This window comes from Leptopilina heterotoma, unplaced genomic scaffold (assembly GCF_015476425.1).
Source record: "Leptopilina heterotoma isolate Lh14 unplaced genomic scaffold, ASM1547642v1 Lhet_81, whole genome shotgun sequence".
Taxonomy (NCBI): Eukaryota; Metazoa; Arthropoda; class Insecta; order Hymenoptera; family Figitidae; genus Leptopilina; species Leptopilina heterotoma.
Genome location: NW_025111185.1, coordinates 5,196,160 through 5,219,882, shown reverse-complemented (window position 1 = coordinate 5,219,882; position 23,723 = coordinate 5,196,160). Strand labels below are relative to the sequence as shown.

General features: G+C 26.3%; 2 protein-coding genes across 2 annotated transcripts; both read left to right on the top strand.

The window, feature by feature from the left end:
• Positions 1-16: 16 nt before the first annotated feature.
• LOC122511284 (kin of IRRE-like protein 1) lies at positions 17-18,999 on the top strand. The gene is made up of 6 exons (XM_043626436.1): positions 17-713; positions 4,396-4,525; positions 13,190-13,389; positions 15,085-15,408; positions 15,581-16,072; positions 18,131-18,999. The coding sequence occupies exons 1-6, from the start codon at positions 347-349 to the stop codon at positions 18,679-18,681; spliced, it is 2,064 nt and encodes a 687-aa protein (XP_043482371.1). The 5' UTR covers positions 17-346; the 3' UTR covers positions 18,682-18,999.
• Positions 19,000-20,424: 1,425 nt separating this feature from the next.
• LOC122511312 (smad nuclear-interacting protein 1) lies at positions 20,425-23,179 on the top strand. The gene is made up of 3 exons (XM_043626470.1): positions 20,425-20,590; positions 20,754-21,719; positions 23,100-23,179. Exon 2 carries the CDS (start codon positions 20,817-20,819, stop codon positions 21,717-21,719), a length of 903 nt encoding a protein of 300 aa, XP_043482405.1. The 5' UTR covers positions 20,425-20,590; positions 20,754-20,816; the 3' UTR covers positions 23,100-23,179.
• Positions 23,180-23,723: the final 544 nt, after the last annotated feature.

Genomic DNA, 23,723 nt, shown 5'->3' with positions numbered 1-23,723 from the left:
TATTTCAAAATAAAATAGCAAAAAGAAAAATAATTTTCTATTTCTAAATTATTTACAATAAACAAATATTACAGGAATTAAGAAAATGTTGAAGTGAACTACTACTCTGAGCGAATCTTGTAATTTAAATAATATAATTAATATTTATTATAAATAAATATATAAATAGAAAAATTAAATTATTAATAAGAATATTAATAATTAATTAATATCAATTATAAATTATACGCTCAATTGACAAAAAGCAAGTTGAAAAAAATAATTTTTGTGATGTGAGAAGAAAAAATGATTTTTCATTTCTAAATTACAATTAAAAATTAAAAAATTAAAAAAAAAGAAAAGAAAAATGATAAACACGGGAAATTGGATAGTCGTGGCATTAATTTCGGCGAATATTTTGTGCTTAAATGGCGAGCAAAGATTTGTCGAAACCCCAGCATCGTATCAGGAGGTTTCAACCGGTGAAGATGTACAACTTAGGTGTAAAGTACAGGACAAAAGGGGTCAATGCATCTGGCAAAAAGACCGTAAACCCGTTGGCATGCATCCTGATAAATACGAATGGGTCGGAGGAAGGGACAGTGATTGCAGTTTGCTGATAAGAAGAGCATCTTTGGATTTTGATGACGGATTCTGGGAATGCCAGGTCACTCCTGGCGATTTTACTCGTCAGGATGCACTCACATCTCTTCCCGCTCGACTTCTCGTTAGAGGTTTGTGTTTATCAACATTTTATTTTTTCATTTATCATTTATTTTATAATTTCCGACCTATAAAAATGCATGTTCCTAAAATTCTGAAAAGAAGTAATAATAAAAATGACACTTTTATATACTTCTTCTCAAAACTTTAGGAACATGAATTTTTTTTATTATTTCTTTGAATTTGTATTGTATTAAAAAAATTATTTGTTGGTGTAAAAAAACTTAATTGTTAATTATTTAAAAATAAAAAGTAAATTCCGTTCATTTAAACGTTCAATTATAACTTCTGGGCCAATAAGCCGAATTTTCAATAAATATTGTACATTATATAAATATTATGAATAAATAAATAAAATAAAATATTAAGCAATAAAAAACAATAAACAATGTAATAATAATAAAGAAGATAATAATAATTCTTGTTTATCAGAATTTATGGTGAAAACTACTTAAAAAATTCTCAAACATATTATGATTTTATATTATATTTATCATTGTTATTGTTATTTATGAATAAATATTTCTTACGAATTAATTAGTGAATATTATTGGAATTTTTTATAAATAAATCGGGGGACGTTTAGAAAATGTGATTTTGGTAATAAAAAAAATGACTGCTACTGCTTAATAGTACTACAATTAATATACACTATCAATATTGATATTATTTATAGTATATCACTTAAAGTAAATAGATGGAGTTTTTATTTCACTATATAATATATGAAAAGATCTATTTTTCAAGTCATAAGTGATCGCGGAGATCATGTTCCTTTGACTTTAAGTACAGCTGTTCTGCTTCCACTCGAATTGACAGCAGACATCGTGAGAACCATCTGTTATAATATAATATGCAACAAAATGTTATTTTTTCAATGTTATCATAATCTTAAATTCCAATTAGTCCTCTTTAAATTTTAATACGAAAATAAAAGAGTTGATAATTTCTATTTTTACCAATAATACAGTTCTTTGTCAAATTGCTTCTCTTTTTTTCTTGTATTTTTATTTTTATACTTATAAGTATTATATCATTTAGTTCTCATGCACGAAAAGGGCATTTTTAATTTTGTCACCCCTTACATGGTAGAAATAAATTAATAAATACAATAATTGAAAATACTAAAAAATAAAAAATATATAGATACTAAAAAGACGAAAATCACTAAAAAGAAGACGATAAATAATAATAGAAAATGGTAATAGTTAATGATAATAAAAAATAATGATAATAGAAAATAATGTTAATAGAAAATATAATGATAATTGAGAATCGAGAAGAAAATAAAAAAGACAATGACAAAAGAATAAAATTGAAAGGATTGTTTTTACCAATTTGTTTATTTGAACATTGGAAACGTCAGGGTTATAAATTTTGGAAAGCAACATGCATGTATATCTGAATAATCTGATTTAAAACCTGGAGGTTGATGGATTTAGGCTCTTGCGTAAAATCCACACAGAATTAAATAAGTAGGTAAATGAGATTCAGAGAAGCTAAGATCTTGAATTGTACAGATTGTTACAACAAGATTGAATAATTGAAGAAACTCTTCTTTTGTTGTATTATATACTTCTTTATTGTGTAGACACACATACAGAGAAACTGAGATTTAAATTCGAAAAAGCATATATCTTCTTACCTATAAATATTTATATTTGCATAATTAATTCCATAATTTAATAAACTAAATATTTTCAGTTCACTCAATAAAAAAGAATATAAAAATAAAAAAAAATAATACAAAAATAATATACGCAGTTTTTCTAAGGATATAAAATTGAGACAAGAAACGAATCAAAACGTTGCTTCGCAACATTTTTGATTTATTTTTTGTCTCAATTTAATATCCTTCAAAAGATTGTGCATAAAAATAAAAAAATAAACGCAATATATAATATAAAAATAATTATATGGATTAATAACAAAACGGAAATACGGATTAATAAAGAATTATCAAGAAAGAAAAAAGCATTTTTAACACTATTAGAACAATTACATATATTATAATCGTTCGAGATTAGGGCAATAAAAGTATTATTTAATATACATTAAGGAAATTGTGGATTCACAGATGTTTTTTCTTTTGTTTTGAAGAAAAAAAAGCCTTAATGATCACTATTATGAATCATACTAATCATTCATCAAAAAGTTTTGTGTAAAAAATAACAATTCGTCATCCATTATATTATATCGAGTCACTGTGACGATAATCACTTAACATTAAACTGCACTTTAAAAAAAGAACCGTAAGGTAACAACTTAACTTTCGTAAACTCATTTTCAATTCATTGAAACGGAAGAGCGAAAATGTTCCGTTCCACTTTCGGAAAATTACAACATTAGATTTGTTGAAGAGGAGTAACAAATTCAAAAATCATCGAATCACTATGATGTAAAATCAATTTGCGCAATAAAAAACACGTGTTGAAAGAAATTCCTGTTGTCGATGTGCATAATATAAATATTACAAGTTTAATGTTCGACAAGACGTGCCTATTGTGAAAAAAATTTATTTTGTAATAATAATAATAATAATAATAATAAATTTTTGAAAACTTTTTAACTTGATGCCTTTAATAAAAATGGATAATTTCAGTTACAATTATTAAAAAAATTTAATTTTTGTATTTAAATAATTGCAGGTTTCACACTCAATAATAAAATTAATTTTAAAAATTATCAAAATGTAGCTTTAATACTGAAAAAAGTAGTAAAAAAGTAGCTATCAAAAATTAATTTTAACGAATAAAAAAATTGTTTTAGTTGATTCACAAAAATTTGATTCAGTATTTCCCTGACTGTTTCCTCTGATTTAAATCAAAAATATTTATTTTTATTCTAATCCTAAGAATTATATTTAATTCTTTCTAATAATTTATTGAATTTTCGTGAAAAATGTTATATTGCTTGTAAAAATAATTGAATTCTTGGGGTAGAATTTTATAAAAAGTTTTTAAATTAATCTTCTTTGAAAAATTTTATGAAATATTTTTAATAATTCAATTCCTGTACAAATGTTATTACTTATAAAAAAAATTGAATGTTTGCGAAGAATTTTATTAAAAATCTTGTGTGGAATTTCATTAAGATTGTATAGATATTGAAAATTATTGATTTTCGAAGAGTTTTTTAGAATAATTGAATCGCTTTAAAGAATTTTATTACAATTTTTAGAATTTTTTTTTTATTTCAACTATTAGCGAATTTGAAGTGATGCAAATTTCTCCTAAAAATAATGAAAAAAGTAGCTTTTAGTCTAAAAAAAAGTATCCAAATATAGAAAATTGCAAAAAATTAGTGTTAATAGTGGGTTTTAGTAGATAAGTGCAAAGCCTGTAATTGAATTCTCGAAGAACTTTCGGAAAATGATGATAAATAATTGATTTAGAGAGAAGTTTATTAGTTAAAAATTGCAGAAAATAATTGAATTTTGGAAAGGTTATAGTTGTGAATGAGTGATAGTTAAATTTTAAATTTTACTATTAAAATAAAAGTACCTATTTAACTTTACAAAAGATTTTTTTAAAGAAAAAAGAAATTTACCCACTTGAATGAAAATAGGGCAAACTTAAAGATTTATCGAGATAAATTAGAGCAGTGTTGGTATTTAATGAAATTTGGATTAATAGCATTCAAATGAATTCGTGAATTTATACAAATTTGTTAATTACATGATTTTTTATGCAGTGGCTCCCCGGAAACCACGTTTGGAGTACGGTGGGTCAATTTTGAGCACTGCCCTAACTTTGAGGGAAGGCCAGGAAGCAACGATTTCCTGCGTTTCCAGATACGGAAATCCGCCAGCCCTCATCAAGTGGTAAGTAGTGTGTATTGTAATTTTTTTTCCATATTCACCTGTGAGTGTGTGTGGCATTTTGATACATAAAAAGGTAGTAAATTTTCATTTACAAATTTTTTTTTATTTTAATCACTGATCTTTTAGCTTCCCCTCAGAGAGAGAGGAGCGAGAACCTACACAGTATAACAGTATAATACGGCTACTTTATGGGCATATCAATTTTCATTCACGATGAATTATTACAGTATCCGTTACTACTTTACTATTCAATATTCAAAAAAGGGAATAAAATATATTTTAAAGAATTATGATCATTGCCTATTATGTTTTTCAATTTGTATATTTATATTAATCTATTTATCTCTTTTAATAATTTTATTTTATTTCATAATCTTTATTTCAAAATTCAATATTTATTATTTTTTTATTTTATTAAATTATTAAATTTATGTATTCAAATTATTGTTTATTTATTTTACGTATAATAGAGAATTTTCGTTTTTATTTTTTAATACTTAAAATTATTTATGCTACCACCGCGTAAAAAAAGTAAAATTTACTGCGAAGACTGAACTATTTAATGATAATAATTTACGGCTCAATTTGCGGTAAATTTACGCAAAATTTTATTTGATTAAGAATATTTTTTTCTTCTCTTTATTGGCATATGTTATTTTTTTATTTTAAAAAAATATTGTAAGTGATTTATAAATGAACAATATTTTTTTTCCTTATTTCCCATGCACTGCAATCTGTAACATTATTATTTTTCTTACCTAGAAAGTCCCGCTTTATATTAAAATATAACGTGACGCGGAAGTGATCGAAATTCTTTTCCTGTTAACCACCACAATTTAAATATCATGCTCGATTTAATTAGACGTTCATGACGTTTGAATTTCATTCAAATAATATTACTTATTTTCATATGAATAAATTATTCAAATTTACATTGCAAGTTTCCATTTGTAATGGAAAACAACAATTGAATTCTCGATTCAAAAGCGGGGGGATTTTTAATTAATTTCCATTTTTTATTCTAAAATTTTTTGTTAAAAATATCTTTAAATTTGAGTTAGTGAAAATGTTTACTAATTTCAATTATAGAGACCGACTTTTTGCTAAATTTTATTAATAAATAAATTTTGTTAATAAAAGTAAGTAAATTTTATTAATAAATAGTAATTTTTTACTAATTCAAAAACGAAATGATTTTTCACCATAAATAAAATAGAAATATTATAGAAAAATAAATGAATAAAATATAAAAAAAGGTAAAATATATAAATAGAACATTTTGGAAACTTAATATGAATTATTTTTTTAAATGACACAATATTATTGTAATAAAATTTGAATTTGAGAAGAATTTGAATAATTTTGGTCTTTATTTGACAGTTTAGAACATAAGGAACATTAATTAATAGTTTCTGTCCAGAAAAAAGTTCATCCAAATTTATGACAATTTATTTTCTAATAAATTCATTTCTATTTCAAAACTGAATTTAAATTCTCTTGAATATTGGTACTTATCGGATTGAGATATACGGAGTGTAACTGATTATAAATGAAATTTTGATTCAAATGGAAATTCAGGGTCCATTAGAATTTCATATTAGTCTGTAAATAAACCCTCCGAGAAAATAAATCAAAAATAAATCATAGAAATGGAAAACAAGTCGAAAAGACAAATCTCTGTGGTTTTTTTCTGTTGCAATAAGTATATTAAAAACCGTTAAAACGATGACAAATAATAAGTATATATTTCAATTGTGGTGCGCCTTATTTTCAGGGTCCTCTTCTAAACTGCCGTATGTAATAATTTAAAAAAAACCGCAAATTTATTATATACATTTCTCCGCATGGTATTTATCAGCGACTACATTATATATTATTTTTTCGGAGTTTTCGTTTCATAAAAAGAATCTTTATAATTTTCTTACAATTGCGAGGACTGTTTCATTTCCCGTATAAGCATATATAGATATAAGAAGAAGAGCAAGTTCCGGAACGTCGTTTTTGTACAGGAAAGGGTTGTCCATGTCTTACTTCATGGTCTAGTGATTTAAGCCGCGCCTTATCTAAACTTCTCTAATAGTGGGTGCGTACCCTCAAGAGTTTTTTTCTGCTCCACATTCTCCCATCCTTCCTTCACTCTTCCAATAATGCTCAGTGGGGTTCTGTATAGTCAGATTTAGAACTTGAAAAGATTGCATTTTTTCTTTTACGAGCTTTGCTTTCGGTGCATTCCTTTATACTAAATTATTCAACATTACTATATAATAAATACAAAAAATAATAATAAAAAGCTAAAAATAAAAAAAGGAAAAAAATATTATACTTTGAAAGTGAAATGTCCTCTGAAGAAAAATATTTTTCTAAGAATGTGTCATTTATTAAATTAATTGTATTTTAGATAGAGATTCTGCTCTGTAGAAAAATATTTTTCTTTATTTTTTAAATTTGAACAGATGAACAAATAGTTTTAGTTTTTTAAACTTCTTTTTTAGTTTTCTTTAATAAAGACCTATTATGCCCCCACAGCACCGAAACTTTCCTAAAAATTTATTAAATATTTACTTGCAATATTCGGCATATTCAACTGAAAAGTTTAGTGAAAATTGTGTAAAGATTTAAATGTCTCGATTAAATAAATGTTTAGTAAAAATATCATTTAAATGTTCAGGAAATTTTCACACTAAACATTTATTTAATCGAGACATTTAAATCTTTACACAATTTTCACTAAACTTTTCAGTTGAATATGCCGAATATTGCAAGTAAATATTTAATAAATTTTTAGGAAAATTTCGGTGCTGTGGGGGTGTTAAGAAAATATCGGTGCCTTTAGTTCACAAAATCTTATTTTTTTATTTCAATTATTGACAAAATAATAATAAATTTGAATAAATTGTTTGAATTTGAATAATTTTTGCTTCCTAATAGAGGAAAGTATTGTAATACCAAAATTTTTCGAGTTCGATTTTTTGACATATCTTTATGTTATTTGACCTCAAGAGTTCAAAAATCACATTTTTAAAAAATGCACGGAGAGAAGAGTTGCAGTAAATGTGACAGAACGCGTTTAGTAAATCATTTAGGGCACCGGTTAGTGGCGCCAACTGTATGTTTAGTAATGGTTTAGTATAATACACTACGACACCTCTCTGTCTAGTAGAATATACTGTTTGCTCAGTGTATCTTACTATCTTACTAAACAGTGCAGTAGATGGCACTGTCCGTACCGTCAGTCCAAACCTAACGATTCTGTTTAGTATATTTAACTGCCATGTCAGTAGAATCTACTACGCCCTTCTCTCCGTGTGTCATTCCGTATGTGTGTGATTCAAAATTCAGGGATGAATTTTTTTTTAAATTGTTGGTCTCACATGCGGACATAAAATGAGAGTACTTTGTGTTACGATACATTCAAAGTATCGTTTTTTTATTATTGAATTAAAAGTTATACTTTGAAAAATCGGATCTCTATTTGATTATGTGCCATATATAATAATTAATTGTTATTTAAAATTTAAATAGATTATTAAATTCAATAAACTTATTTGTAAAAGCCGCGTAGTGTCGCAAACAGGTCAATAACTAGAGTTGTGCAAAAAGCTCGAAGCTCGAGGCTCGATCGAGCTTTTTCGAGCTTTTCATTTTTCGAGCCGAGCCGAGCCGATCTGTGTAAAAAGCTCGAATAGTTTCGAGTACTCGAATTTTTCGAGCACTCGAGGGAATTCGAGTACTCGAATTTTTTCGAGCTCTGAGTAAATTCGAGTTCTAGAGAAAATTCATAGAATTTTCGCATTTATTATATTTAGCAAATAGAAATATTGATTTAGTAATTCAAATAAATTCGAAATTTTTTACTTATTAATAGTTTTTTTAGTAAGTCGAAAGCTCGAATCCATTCGAGTACTCGAATTTTTCGAATACTCGAATTTACTCGAGTGCTCGAATTTAATCGAGTACTCGAATTTTTCTAGTACTCGAAGTCACTCGAGTACTCGATACATCGAGCCGGCTTGGGCTCGGCTCGGCTCGAAAAAATTTCGGCTCGGCTCGGCTCGACTTTTAGAGCTTTTTGCACATCTCTATCAATAACATAAGGATTGCTTCGAGTTCATAACAGTCTTTTTGCATAATTAAGAAATTCCAAATTCTTTCATATTCTATTCCTTATTTAAAATAATTGACAAGCACAAAATACAAGAATGATTTCACCACTTTTATGCATTAACTCGAAAATTTAAGTGTCAAAGACTCTTTTGGTTCAATGACCAGATTGTAGTTTGTTGACAAAACAGAAACGCAGGCGTTTCTGAAAAGGTCCTTAACCTCACAGACCTTATTGCCATCACATGATGCAAAATCAAAAATGAGTTAAGCCGCATTTTTGCACAATAAGAAAAAGTGCAATGAAATCATAATTATTCAGTTTCATCAGAACATATTTCCTAATACTTAACCCTTCCCAATAATTTGTCACACCCAAGCCTCAATTTCATGCAATAAAACTGGTGTGCTTACGATGTAATTCGATTCTTCGCGACAGTTAACTTCTGGAGACAGGTTATCGCGAGGTTGACCGTCTGCGAAACTCGACCGGTTCAAGGGTTCGCCACGGGCAATCGAATTCGGGTAGACGTTAAACTCAAAAATCGCGAAGTGTTTGGAATAGATAAGACTGAGAAGTTTTAGTGAACACAAAATAAAGAAGTGGAATAATTTAAATCAATTCATTAAAAATAACCTAAAAATTGTTAATTACTCTCTCTTGCACATTATACAATTTTGGCAGCCCTTTCGTCACACTTTGAATTGCTCTGAATATAAATATCGACGGCTCCCGTTGATATGATCTTGTTTCAATTCCCAGTAAGAAACGAAAAATTGAAAAGGATTAAAATAATTCAAACTCTGTATGGTGTAGTAGAAATTATCCAATACTTTTGAATGCCATTTCTGTCCAATACTTTTCTATACCATGATAGGACCACGTTTCGTCTAAAAATGAATGCTATTCAATTCTTTTTGTAATTTTTAACAAAGACAAAATTTTTTTCTGAATGCTTTCCAATCCTATCCGAAATTATTACAGCCTGTCATTATATCACTTTTCAATTTTTCATTGGAACCGCGTTTCTGCATGCATTCAAGCAATCTTCTGGATTTTTGTAATTTATAAGATACATACAGTGGCAGATTTTGTAAAAAGTGTTTGTGTTCAAAGAAAAACTTGCTGAAAAATTGATTGTTTACCAATTTAACGTCATTTAAACGAGTCAGGGCCGTTATTCTGTTAGACAATAAATCATAACCTAAAAATTTCAGAGACCTTTAAACACTTTTAACCCTCTTAACTGATAATTTAATAATTATTCCTTTTTAAAATAGCAAATAAATTCATGAGTGCAGTTATTTGAAAGTAATTGAACATTCTATATGTCAACAATATTAGTATTATATTATTATACTACTGTCGTGGAATTCAGAAGCATAGGGCAGAAATGGTATTCAAAAGAATAGAATTTTTTTAATGCTTCTTAATCTTTGCTTTCTTACTGGGTATTCAAGAGGATTGATATCGTTACTATTTATATTGCTCTCACTGGATAGAAAAGTATTGGACAGAAATGGCATTTAAAAGAATAGAATCTTTTTAATACTTTTCAATTTTTCGTTTCTTACTGGGTTGTCAAAATAATAAAATCGTCTTTGGAGCTCAGTTCAATATGATCTCTATTCAATTGTCAATTTAATATAATCTCGCAAAAGTTTCCGTGTAATAAAATCTTAATTCAGAGTAATTTTAAATTCACTTAAAAAATAAAATATTAATTCGTTTTTAATATTATTTTTTGTTTTATAATGATTAAATAGTGATTAATAAAATATAGAAAAAAAATAAAGAAAATTATATAATAAATAAAAAACGATATAAATAAATTAATTTTAACAATTAATATAAGAAATAAAAATTAGAAAAAATAAAGAAAGTAATAAAATTATACGAAACTAATTAATAAGAAAAATACTAAATAAACTAAAATTAAGTAAAATTTCGTTACGTTTTAATTATATTTTATTTTGTTAATAATTATTATTTGAAATTTCTTTGATTTATTTTATTAATTTTACTATTATTGTAGGTTAATTATTGTATTTATAACAATATTTATTTTTTATTATTTATATTACCTACATTATACCTAAAAAATAATTTCAGTTGAAAAATGTAGTGTAATATAATTCTTAATATATTTTTTTAAAATAATATAGATAATACCCATTTTATTATACTTTGTTTTTTTTTATTTAATTAATTTTATTATTTTTTGCAATATTATTTTATACTTTTTAATGAATAATGAATTTTATTAATTAAAATTAGTTAGTTTAGTATTTTTATTATTATTTAGATTTGTATAATTTTATTATTTATTTTTCTATATTTTATTTTATTAATCATTATTTAATCATTATACAACCTAAAATAATATTAAAAATAAATTAATATTTTATTTTTTAAGTGAATTTAAAATTACTCTGAATTAAGATTTTATTACACGGAAACTTTTGCGAGATTATATTAAATTGACAATTGAATAGAGATCATATTGAACTGAGCTCCAAAGACGATTTTATTATTTTGACAATTGAAACAAGATCATATTAACGGGAGCCGTCTATTATGACAGTGATCATATAACAAACTCAAAGCAATATAGATAGTCGAATTAAATAGTCGCGTAAAGATTGAGAAATTAAGACGAGTAGAGACGAAAACAACGTGAGGTTAAAAATGAGTGTTTTAAATTGTCCCATTTAAATAAACCGTTAATAGTGAAAAGTTCAAAATAGTAATTACTGACAATTAACAAATGAACAACCCATTAACAAAATAATCAATCATCAAATTTGCCCGTTCTGACCAGAAGAAAGGTTAGTTTTAAATGACTCTCTCTCATTCTTCTTGTTTCAGTGCGGTAGGGATTAAGGTTACATAATATAAAGATAATTGTAAGTAAAAATCAATTATGACTATTGCTAAATAAATATAATATCTTATTTGGTCTAAACAAGATGTTAAATTGTTCTGAACCCATAGTTCTTATCTGCAATCCCTAATGAAATTCCTAAAAGTCCTAAATTAACAATAGATTGAAAATTAAATTAATCGAGATATAAAGAGAAGAAGAATACACGATCCCATAAATAAAAACATTTAAATTCATTTTAAGTGGTTGTTGTGAACCGAAGATTAAGCTACTACAACTTTTGTTTTATTAATTAGATAACGAAGGACCTTATTGAATAACCTATATATATATATATATATATATATATATATTATAAACATTTTTTCACAACACTTTGGAATAGATTAATAAAGTTTAACTATATTTTTTTGGGATTTTAAATTTTGCAAAAAATTAAAAATTTCTCGTAAAAACTTGCCCGTAACTTTAAAAAAATGTTAGGATCAATGTTTTTCCATAATTATTTGTAGAGTTTTTTAGACGCATCTTTTAAGCCCTAATCTAACATTTTTCGTCCATATTAACTATGGAGATATTAAACTTTTAAAAATATAAAATTTTGGAAAATAAGAATTTTTTGAAAATTTTGTTGAAAAATGTAAAAGTAACTTTAAAAATATCATTAACAACTTGTAGAGCATTAAAAAACGCTTCGATTGACCTATTTTTGAACCTATCTGAAAAAAATATATTTATGGTACTGCCATAAATGTAGCCAATTCTCACATATTATATTGGCGGATATGGAACTGCCATACAGTATTGCTGTTTCAGCCATACGCAGTGTAGAACAACCTTATATGTATGTGAGAGATAGTAATATGTATGTGGAGAACACCAACACTGTATTTTAAGAACATCAATACAGTATTGCTGTTTCAGCTATACATCCTAACCATACTTGTATGTCAAAATTTACATTATCATTTTTTTCAGTGTAATTCGATCATGAATTTCAAAATTATTGGTATTTTAAAAACCAAAAATTGGGGTAAATGACATTTTCTCAACTTTTTTATTTGAAAACTTTTCTTTAACTATAAAACTATTATAACTATCTTGTAGGGTATTTAAAAATACATTGATTGGCCCAAGATTCAATCACTTTTACCATATTTATAAAAAGTTATTCATATATTTCTATTATTATTATCTCTATGAGGAAGAAAAGTGTTCATGAAATGAGCACCAAAATTATAACAAAAATGTACAACTTGGCAGCGTTTTTTACTCCTTTTTATATGTAGAAACATTATTATATATATATGAAATTAGTTAGAAAAATGAACAAATGAAAAATTGACTGAAATTAGTATTTTTTATTCAGCTAAAAAACAATTTTAAAAAAATGCTCCAAAAGCTGAACTTTATTTTTAGTTGCAATATTTTTTTGAACTACTTATTGCAGTTCTTTGATAAGACAATGGATTTTAATTTGTACGTAAAACTTATCTTTCTGTGAAAATTGAAAATATTATAAAAGAAGTTCCTAAAAGTTTCCTAAAAATTTCTTAACAGTTTTCTGAAAAAAATAAGAAAATGTTGAATAGAAAAGTTCTATATTCGAAAAAATAAATAAAAAAAATACTCTGACTTTGAACGTAAATATTTATATAGAAACCAATACTTTTTTCAGGTATATTGGCGGGGATGAAGTTGAAGCTTTAAGGGAGCAAACAAATGCAACGGAAGTGGACAGCCCAAAAACGTGGGTCGCCTACAGTCTTTTGAAAATTCGTGGACAAAGGGAAAATCACGGTCTTCCTATTAGATGTCTCACTCTACATCCATCCAACACGTCTCCTGCTTACGCAGAATCGCGACTGGACGTTCATTGTGAGTGACTGTTACAGACTTCGCACTCGATAATTAATTTTCAAAAAGTGTCAAAAAGTAGCTTTCAAACTAAAAAAAAGTAGTCAAAAAGTAGCTACCGAAAAATTAAACTTGATGACCAAAAAACTCGTTTTAGACACTTATATATTTTATTTTCCTGACTTTTTCCTTATTTTCATCAAAAATATTTAATTCTTTCTTATCCTGCTAATAAATTTAATTCCTGCAACGAATTTTATTAGATATTCATAAAAATAATTTAATTCTTGCGAAGAATTTTATAAAAATGTTTAAATAATTAATTTCTTTCGACTAATTTTATGCAAATTCTAATTTAAATAATTTGATTCCTGAGAAATTTTTATTATTCATGAAAAGAATAAATTGAATTCTTACGAAGATTATTTAAAAAAACTTTTTTTAATAATTGAATTCTGTTTGGAAATATTATGAAAATAGTAGATAAAATTGCGAAAAGCTTTCAAAAATAATTTAATTCTACAAAGAATTCTATTTTTGACAATAATTGAATGTCTGTGTATAGTATTTTATTAAATTTTTTTGAAAATAATTGAATTCCTAAAAAGCATTTTATTATTTATGAAAATAATTGAATTCTTGCGAACGATTTCATTAGAATTTTTTTAAATAATTGGATTTCCATGAAGAAATTTATTATACTTTTAAAAATAATTGAATTCTTGTGATGAATATTGTTATTTATAAAAACAATTGAATTTTGCAAAGAATTTTATTAAAATGCCTCAAAATAATTGAATTTTCGGGAATAATTTTGTTATTTATCGAATTAATTAAATTCTTTCAAAGAATTATTTATGTAAATAATTGAATTCTTGGAAAGAATTTTATTAAAATCTAAAAGAATAATTAAATTATTACAAAAAATTTTAATTAAAAAATTGTTTTTAAAATAATTGATTTCTTTCGAACAATTTTATTAAAATAATTGAATTATTGCGAAAAATTGTATTAAAATGTTTAAAAAGAATTAAATTTCGGTGAAAAATTTTGTTATTTTTGAAAATAATTTTTTCGAAACATAATAAATAGATATTATGAAAATTTTTATTTTAAATAATTGAATTCTTGTGGAAAATTTTTGAATTGAATTTTTCTATTAATTAATTTAAAATAGTACCTATTAAAAATAATTAAAATTGATTTTTCAAAATTTTTTGAAAATGCTATTCTAAATTAATTGAATTCCTGTGGAAATTTTATGCAATATATTTATGAAAATAATTGAATTTTGGATGAATTTATCAATTTTTTTTTAAATAATTGAATTATTTTGCGAAATTATGAAAATACTAGATATTGAAAATAATTGAATTTCGAATATTTTTTGAAAATAATTGAATCTTTTTAAAGAATTTGATTATAATTTTTGAGAATAGTTTTTTGATTTCTAGTATTAGCGAATTTAAAGTAGTGGAAATGTTGAAAAAAATAGTAGCTTTTAGTGGCTGAACCTAAAAAAGTACCCAAATAGTAGCATAACGTAAAAAAGTAGTAAATAGTAGGTTTTAGTAGATGAGTGCGAAGCTTGATGTCATTTAATAAATAATACAACTTTAATTAATTTCAATTTAAGTGTAAGAATGAAAAAAAGATAATTTCAACTATATATCTTGTTTGTAATGTATTGGATTTTGATTACTTTTTTCCGTTCAGATACGCCGGAAACGAGAATAGAAACTAGTCCACGAATGTTGACGACCGCCTTAGAAGATTCAGCGAGTTTCATAAGTTTGAAATGCATCGCCGATTCCAATCCGGTCGGTTCAATTAAATGGTTCAAAGATTCCACTTCAATAAGTACAACGAACAGCGCAACAATGACTTTTTCAGCTAACAGGACTTATCAAAATAACACTCTAATTGCGTCCGAAGTGAGATTTGAACCCGTAATGAGAGGTGACGCTGGACTATATTCCTGCAAGGCTACAAATATCATTGGTGACAGTGCACCAGCCAGTTACAGAATGGACGTTCAGTGTTAGTAAAGATCATTTTTATAATTTTATTTCCACTGATTCTAGCATTTTTGAAAATATTCAAAAGATTTAATCCTTCTAGAATTTTTTCTTCAGGGTGCTACAAATGCAGATATCAAATTGAGACAAAAAACGTGGAAAAATGTTGAAACTAAACTTTGAAATTATTACAGATGCGCCAAAGTTAAAAGCAAGCAAGAAGACGTTAAATGGAAGCATTCCAGATGTGGAAGAAATTACGTCCCTCGGCACAACCATAGATCCATTTGAGTGCGCTGAATATGATGCAAATCCACCGGCACAATACAGATGGGAGCATGTGCGTGGAGGGATTCCGGAAATTATTGAAAATCCAACACAAGACAAACAGGGCGGCAAAAAACTAAGACTGGAAAATGTCATGTGGTCCGATGAGGGCGAGTACAGATGTTTCGCATACAATTTCATCAACGGCGTTCGAAGGGAAATTCGAAGCGAGGAACGTTTTATGCTCAATGTCATGGGACCGCCAGAAATACAAACCATACGTTCTTCTGGAGATAATGGAATTTATGAGTCAATAGGATGGTCCGGAGAACCGGTACATCAATTAAAGTCCAGCTTTTGCTCGAGGCCTCCGCCCCGATTAGTCGCTTGGCAGTGGGGGAGTTCTCATATTAGAGCAGGTATGTATTTTTTTTTTAGAAAGAGAAACAAAAAAAAAGTAAAAAACCCTAATTGCCCTCTGACTAATTTCAAACAATTCCTTTCTTTCGTAATTTTCGTTTAGAGCCTTACTATCGAATTCAAGACTAAATTGGATTTTAATGGCTTTATCATATAATTTTCTCATTACGTAAGACAATAGAAATGGAGACGCATGAATATTCATCGAAAAAACAACATGAGTCGAATTTTAAGTCTTTCGAAATTCTTAAACTCGCGAATTAGCAGATAATTTTATATTTCAACAAAGATCTCTGACTTTATTGTCAAGAAAAGAAATATTATTAAAGTTACGGTTTTAAAGAAGTATTGCTAATTTAGAAACAAGGGACAAAAGTCGTTTTAGTCGATGAAAGATATAAAAACATCGAAAAAGTAATTTATTTTAAATTCAATTTTGGCACAAAATCCAAAAAAGTCCGCACTGAAAAAACAATATGCAGTCAACCAAAAATTATTTTTGAATTAAACATAATAATTTTCATTCAACTGGATTCAACACCTAATAAGTTTCAATAAGTTTTATTATTTTTTTTTAATAGAACTTTTTTATTCATCATTTTTTTATTTCTTTTCAGAAAATTGTTAGGAAAATTTTAAGAAATTTTAAGGGATCCTTTGTTATACAGAGAACATTAAGTTTATCGTATAAAGTAAAATCCATTGTCTTATCAAAGAACCGCGCAATAAGTGGTTTAAAAAAAGTCATTTATTTTAAATTCAATTTTGTCACAAAATCGGAAAAAGCCGAAATAGTAATTTATTTTATTTAATAATTATCACAAAAATTTAATTTTGTATTTTTCTGACCTTCACTGATTTCCAAATACAATTATTAAAATTTTCAATAACTTTGTTACATAAATATTCAAATCAGCTTATTTCTTTTTTTACATAAGAATTAAAATTTTTTAAAGTTCACTTTTAAATCTACTGAAATTTAATTATTTCTTAAAATTACAACTGTAACACTTTCAAAATTTAATTATTTTATAGAATTTTTTACTAAACTTTTTTTCTGAAACAATTATTTTTCATAATTTTTCGAAAGTTTTACGACAATTTAATTATTTGAACAAAAATATTCGATTTTTTGTAAAAATTGTTATAATTATAATAACTGTAACTCTTCATGTTTTCTTTCAAAGTTATTAAGGCGAATTATTAAAAATTTTTGAAAAATATTACAAAATACTAAGGTTCTTCAAGAGTTTTAAATATAAATTTTGAAAGTATGTACATGACCGAGTGATTCAATAGTGTGACAGTAATCAAATGTCTATAAATGTAAAAAAAAAGTTATGTCATTTCATTTTAAAAAAAAAGTACTCTGATTTATTGTTACACTGTTGGTCAAGAAGAATTGACAAGGGTTACTTGTATTCGGGACTTGGGATTGCTTTTTTGCAGTGACCTTTCATTTAATAGACATACATCTGAAGTAATTTCAAAAGCCTTAAGAGCTCTTGGTTTCATAATTAGAAATGCATCAATGTTTCATAATATTAATACACAAAGAATTATTTACTTCTCTTTGGTAAGATCGCTGCTGGAGTATGCTTCTGTAATATGGGTGCCATTTTATGATTTTAACATAATTAGAATTAAAAGAATTCAAAATAGATTTCTTCATTTTGTAGCGAGACAATTTAATGTTCAATTTGACAGATACTCCCATGACTACAGTACATTGAGATTATCATTTAATACTCCACTAATTGCATCCAGATTTCTTTTTAATGACTTGACTTTTTTTTATAAGGTCTGAAATAATAAGTGTAAAAATAGTCGTAAATAGTTTTTAGTTGATAAATGCAAAGTCTGTTGTATGAAAATTAAATAAAAATAATAAAATATTTAAGTATAATATTAATTAAACTTTATAAAATCTGATGGAAATGAAAATCTAAACGTTTTTTTGGTAAATATCCGCGCGACTCCAGAAGCACCTCAAAAAAGAACCCAAAACAGAAAAAATATAAAAAATTGCCAACTAACATGAAATAAAATTTTTTCAGGTGAAACGATTCATCCAAAATACGAGGCACTACCCCTGGAGCCAATTGTCGAAAGTAAATCGATTTCCAATTGTTATTGGGCGATCCTCGTTATAAAAAATGTCCAAAAAGAAGACGCAAGAACGTACACACTTTTGGTGGAAAGTGAAAAGGGCAGGGATTCGACGAATTTAAAATTACTCGTCCGCGACCCAACGGAAATGCGAGTACTGGCAGCAGCTGCTGCGGTGGGTTTGCTTTTTATCTTTTTGCTGATATGCATCGGAATCTATTGTTGGTGCCGCGTAAAACACAGACGATATCGGCAAGAGGAAGAAGAGGAGGGCAGCATCGCGGCCGATGCATTCTATAATACAACTTCAATAGATCGACAGAGTAAAATTCATCATGATTCCACGCAAAATAAAAATAATAACTTCACAAGAAAGCCGACCACTGACAGCGGCCTGTCAGTTATGTATAATTATGATCAGATGAATAAACAGATGAGTCCAGAAGCATTGAAAGTCAGACGTGCTCCTGCTGTTCTGCAGGCTCCAACAATTGTTTAACAATTCAAGCGAAACGACCATTTTTTGCGTACAAAAAATTATTATTATTTGGGTCATTCCAGGGGAAATTTTCATTGAAAAATTATTTTTCTCGATTTCTGTATTATTTATTTTGTCACCGAATGAAAATCGTGGAAGTTGTGACTTTTACAAATTCAACTTTTTCAGTCGCCGAGAACATCACTTCGGTTTCGAGAAGTCACTTTTTCAAATTTATTTTCAATCTGCTTCTCAATTTGTAAATTTAACTAATAAATTAGTAGAAATTACTATTTATTAGTCAAATTTACTAAATTAGTAGAAATTACTATTTATTAGTCAAATTTACTGATTCCAAAGCAAAAAGAAACATAATCAGTCACTAATTAAAATTATTAAACATTTTTACTAATTTAAATTTAGAGAAAGTCATTTTTTATTAAATATCTATAAACTTTAAGAAAAAACGAATAAATTATAACAAATAGAAATAAATAAAATAAAAACGTTTTTCTCTACTTTTTTTTTACTTTTTTTTCTATTAGAAAAACGTATTTCAAAAAAGTCTTCGGAGTCTGAAAAAGTTGAATTTAAAAAAATCACAACTTTCCCAATATTCTCCAAGAAACAAAACAAAAAAATGTGTTTTCTTATTTGTTATATATGTACAATTCAAAAATAATTGTTCCAAACAAAAACAAAAAAAAATATAAAAAAATGAAAATTACACCTGGAATGCCCCATTTATCTTGTACAAATTTATAAATAGTAATACAACTTTTTTTTGCTACAGATTTTTTTTTGCAATTTTTCAATTATATAAATTTTTTAGAAATATTTGATAATCTTTTTAAAAAAATTTTTCAGAAAATTTTCAAGTTTTCAATTAATATTTCAAAAAATTGTATTTAGAAAAAACTAAAACTACTGTCCGAAGTAAAAACCTAGTAATGTCGCATTTGCCGTAAGGTTGAAATTCGCTTACTTTGTAAGCGACTTTCAACCTTACGGCGAATGCGACTGTACTAGGTTTTTGCTTTGAACAACAAAAATGTCCTTTTGTACAAAAATTATTTATAAAACAAGTTTTCCTTTTTAAAAAAGTATTTTTGAATGCAAAAAAAAGTATTTTTTTTTATAAATTTACAATAATTTGATAATATTTACAACGTTTGGAATTTTTATTACAATGTTGTTAAATTTAAAAAAAGAGAAGAAGACTATCACATCATCATCATCTTCTAAATTATATTTATTATAAAAATCAAAAACTATGTTTATTAAAAATTTAAGTTAAAAAATTATATTATAAATATCACATATTCCAAAGATTTTGTAAAGTTCCTTCGATATATAACTATTTTGTAAGTAAATTAAATAATACCTATAGTAAAATAATGTTAAAAAATCATGCGAATTCATTTTGTTACAAAACGACTGAAAAGTCGCACAAAAAATTAGAATTATTTATTATATTTGTTGTTTTGTACTTTATTTTGTAAGTTAACAACAAAGAACTGAATATAATAAATTTATTTTATAGTTTTAAATTTAGTATATGATTTTAAAAATATTTTTAAGAGTATGTATCATTTGTTATATGTTAATGTATAAATATAAACAAAACGAAATGACCTGTAAATTATATTTTTCAATAAATTAACAATTTCAAACAATTTATGTGCTTTTTTGAATTTAAATTTCGATATATCGCATGTGCCATTCGATTCGATCGTATCAATTAATTTCGAGAATTCAAAACTCGAAGTGTCAACAACACAACGTATCACTGACATTTGTGTGTAATGAAAAAAGCGAAAAAAGTAATAAAATAAATGAAATTAGGTGCAAATCTTGAAACTATTATTAAACGGAGTTAAAATTATTAATAAACATAGTTTTCAAAATAAAATTACTTCATCAAGACAAGGTGACTATGTACACTTATTATAATATATCATTTTCCTCTTTTTCTAAAACATAACCTAAAAATTGTACAATTCTCTTTTCGTTGTGTTGCAATAAAAATGTTATTTTAAAAACGATTTTAGTTTAGTATTCATTAGTACTTATTGAATTTTCTTTATTTTTAGGCACTGCAACTTTCATAAAAATTATATATTTTATTTGATTGACTGCAAAGACTGCAAATAAAAATGACATCCGACAGCAGTAGTAATAGCAGTGACGACGAAAGTAGAAACAAATCTCGAAGAAAGCGAAAGAGTTATCAAAAAACCAGCAGTGATAATTATCGAGAAAGTAATCGCAAATATGATTCAGACAGAAATGATCGAAGAAGTAAATTTCACAAAAGTAACAGTCGACCCGAACGAAAAAGGAGGTTAGAAACTCCACCTCCAAGGAGAAATGATCATCAACGACACATGGACGCTGAGGGAACGTCAAAAAGGCCTAGGAGTGATAAACGTGATTTTAAAGAGAGGCGAGATAATAAAAGCAGTTTCGACAGAGAACGAGTTAAGAAAGAAGCATCGCCACAGTGGGGAAAATCGAATATAAAAACCGAGGACCGACCAAAACCCCCAGAGAAGGAGAAGCCGAATTTTGGATTATCGGGTAAATTAACCGAAGACACTAATACAGTGAATGGAGTTGTGATAAAATATGCCGAACCCGATGATGCCATGAAACCAAAAAGAAGATGGAGACTGTATCAGTTTAAAGGAGAAAAATCTCTACCTACACTTTATATTCATCGTCAGTCTGCCTTTCTAATGGGTAGAGATCGTAAAATTGCAGATATTCCCTTGGATCATCCTTCCTGCTCCAAGCAACATGCGGCTTTGCAGTATCGTTTAGTTCCATATTCGAGGGAAGATGGTTCACAAGGTAGACGTGTGCGACCCTATTTAATTGATTTAGAATCGGCGAATGGAACATTTGTTAATGATGTCAAATTAGAAGCGAGAAGATATCACGAATTACTTGAACGAGATGTCATTAAATTTGGCTTCAGTACCCGAGAATACGTTTTACTTCATGAAAAAAGTAAGGATGAGGACCAAGATGACGATGTTCCAAGTGGCTCGAAATAGGTAATATTTTAACTCTTTTCTTTAATTTCTCCTTTCTAACACAATTTTAGGCCTCGGATATAATTTTGCAACAAAATACCACATTTTTAGTATAAAATGAAATTTATTTCGATTTTTATAGTGTGAAAAGTATCTATAACTATAGACAAACGTTTGAAAAGATATTTTTCAATCATTTTTCTAATTAAATATTTGAAATATACAAGATTTTGAATAATTGAAATTTTGTAAAATTTAATTGAAAATAAATCATTTTTTTCAAGTGTTTTATTACAATTTTTAAAAAATTAAGTTTTCAAAAATTTTAATTGAAAATTTTTGATTTTTTTTAAATTATACAAAAATTCTTTTTAGAAATTCAATTATTTTCGAAAAATTACATTACAATATTGATAAAAAACTAATTCTTCAAATTTTTTTATCATAATTTTTTAAGATTCAATTACCTTCGAATAGAGCTGTGCAAAATTCGAAACGAACCGAACCGAGTTTTGTTCGGTTTTGGGGCGCCGAAATGTCGAATGTCGAAAATTCGACATTTGAATCTCTAGGCTAACTCGAATGTCGGTTATTCGACATTCGAACTAGGCGACTGAAATGTCGAATTTTAGAATTCGACATTTTAGCGTTCCAAAACCGAACAAAACTCGGTTCAGTTCGAATTTTGTAGTAACTCGAATGTCGAATATTCGAATAATTTTTTAAATTATTTTTCAAAGACTTTACCAAATTTCAATTTTTTGGACATTTCTTAATTGTATGTAATTGTAAAAATATTGTCTTTCACAAATTATTTAGAAATATTTAAAAAAATTAATTTTAAAAAATTCTTTATTAAAAGTTTTGAAAATATTCTTCCTTAATATCTTTAGAATGAAAAATGAACAGTTTCAATTATTATGAGAATTGAATTTTTGTATTGAAATTATTGAATTCTTGAAGAACTTTTGGAAAATTATTAAAAATTAATATAGATAATTGATTTAGAGATGAAGTTTAGTTCAAAATTGTAGAAAATAATTGAATTTTGGAAGGGTTATAGTTGTAATTTTAGAATTTAATGAATTTCAAAAGTTGAAATTTTTTAAATTTTATTTCCCGTGAAAAAGAAATAAGAAGTATTTAAATATTTATTTAGCAAAATTATTCGAGTTTTTATTAATTCAATTTAGAAATCAGTGAAGAATCAGAGAAATATAAAATAAAATTTTTTGTGACAACATTGAATTAAATAAACGACTTTTCTGACTTTTTTTTCTATTTTTAATCGACTAAAACGCCTTTTTTGGTTCGTTAAAGTTGATCCGAGGCCTGCAACCTGAAAATACGTTTAAAATACACAATAAAAAAAAGGAATTAACAGAAAAATTTCTTTTACAGAGTTTTCAATCTACATACCTTACGTTTGGAACATTGTAAAATAAAACCTGTAACTAGCAAAGAAAATAAGACGGAAGTTTTAGACAAGATTTTGCATAATATAGAATTGCAAATCAATGAGCAATTTATTTAGGTATGCTACAATTTTTATATTGGTATTACTGATATAAAAAAACATTTTCAGAAAAAAAAGAATTTCGATAGAGTGATATTAGATTTTAATGAAATTTAAAATTATCAAATGTACCTCTTGAGTTATAATTAAAAATTCGAAAATAATTAATTGTAGTTCAAAGGATAATTAAAAATAATTAAAATTAGTTGAAATTAATTTTTTAAAAACGATTGTAATTAAAGAAAAATTTAATTTTCAAAGGTTACGAGATTCGTATCCTCCCCCGTTTGCTTGTTTGGTATTTACAATGACTTCGAAAAATTGAGATAATTACATTTTTAAAAATCATAAAGACAAAACAGGTGAGTTTTAAATTATAATTACAATTGTAATTAACAAATAATCAACATGTATGATTACTCAATTTGATGAGTATTTGTAAATAATAAATGCAATGTAAATATATATAAAAATTCTCAAATGTGATGAAAAATTTATTTACAATCGTT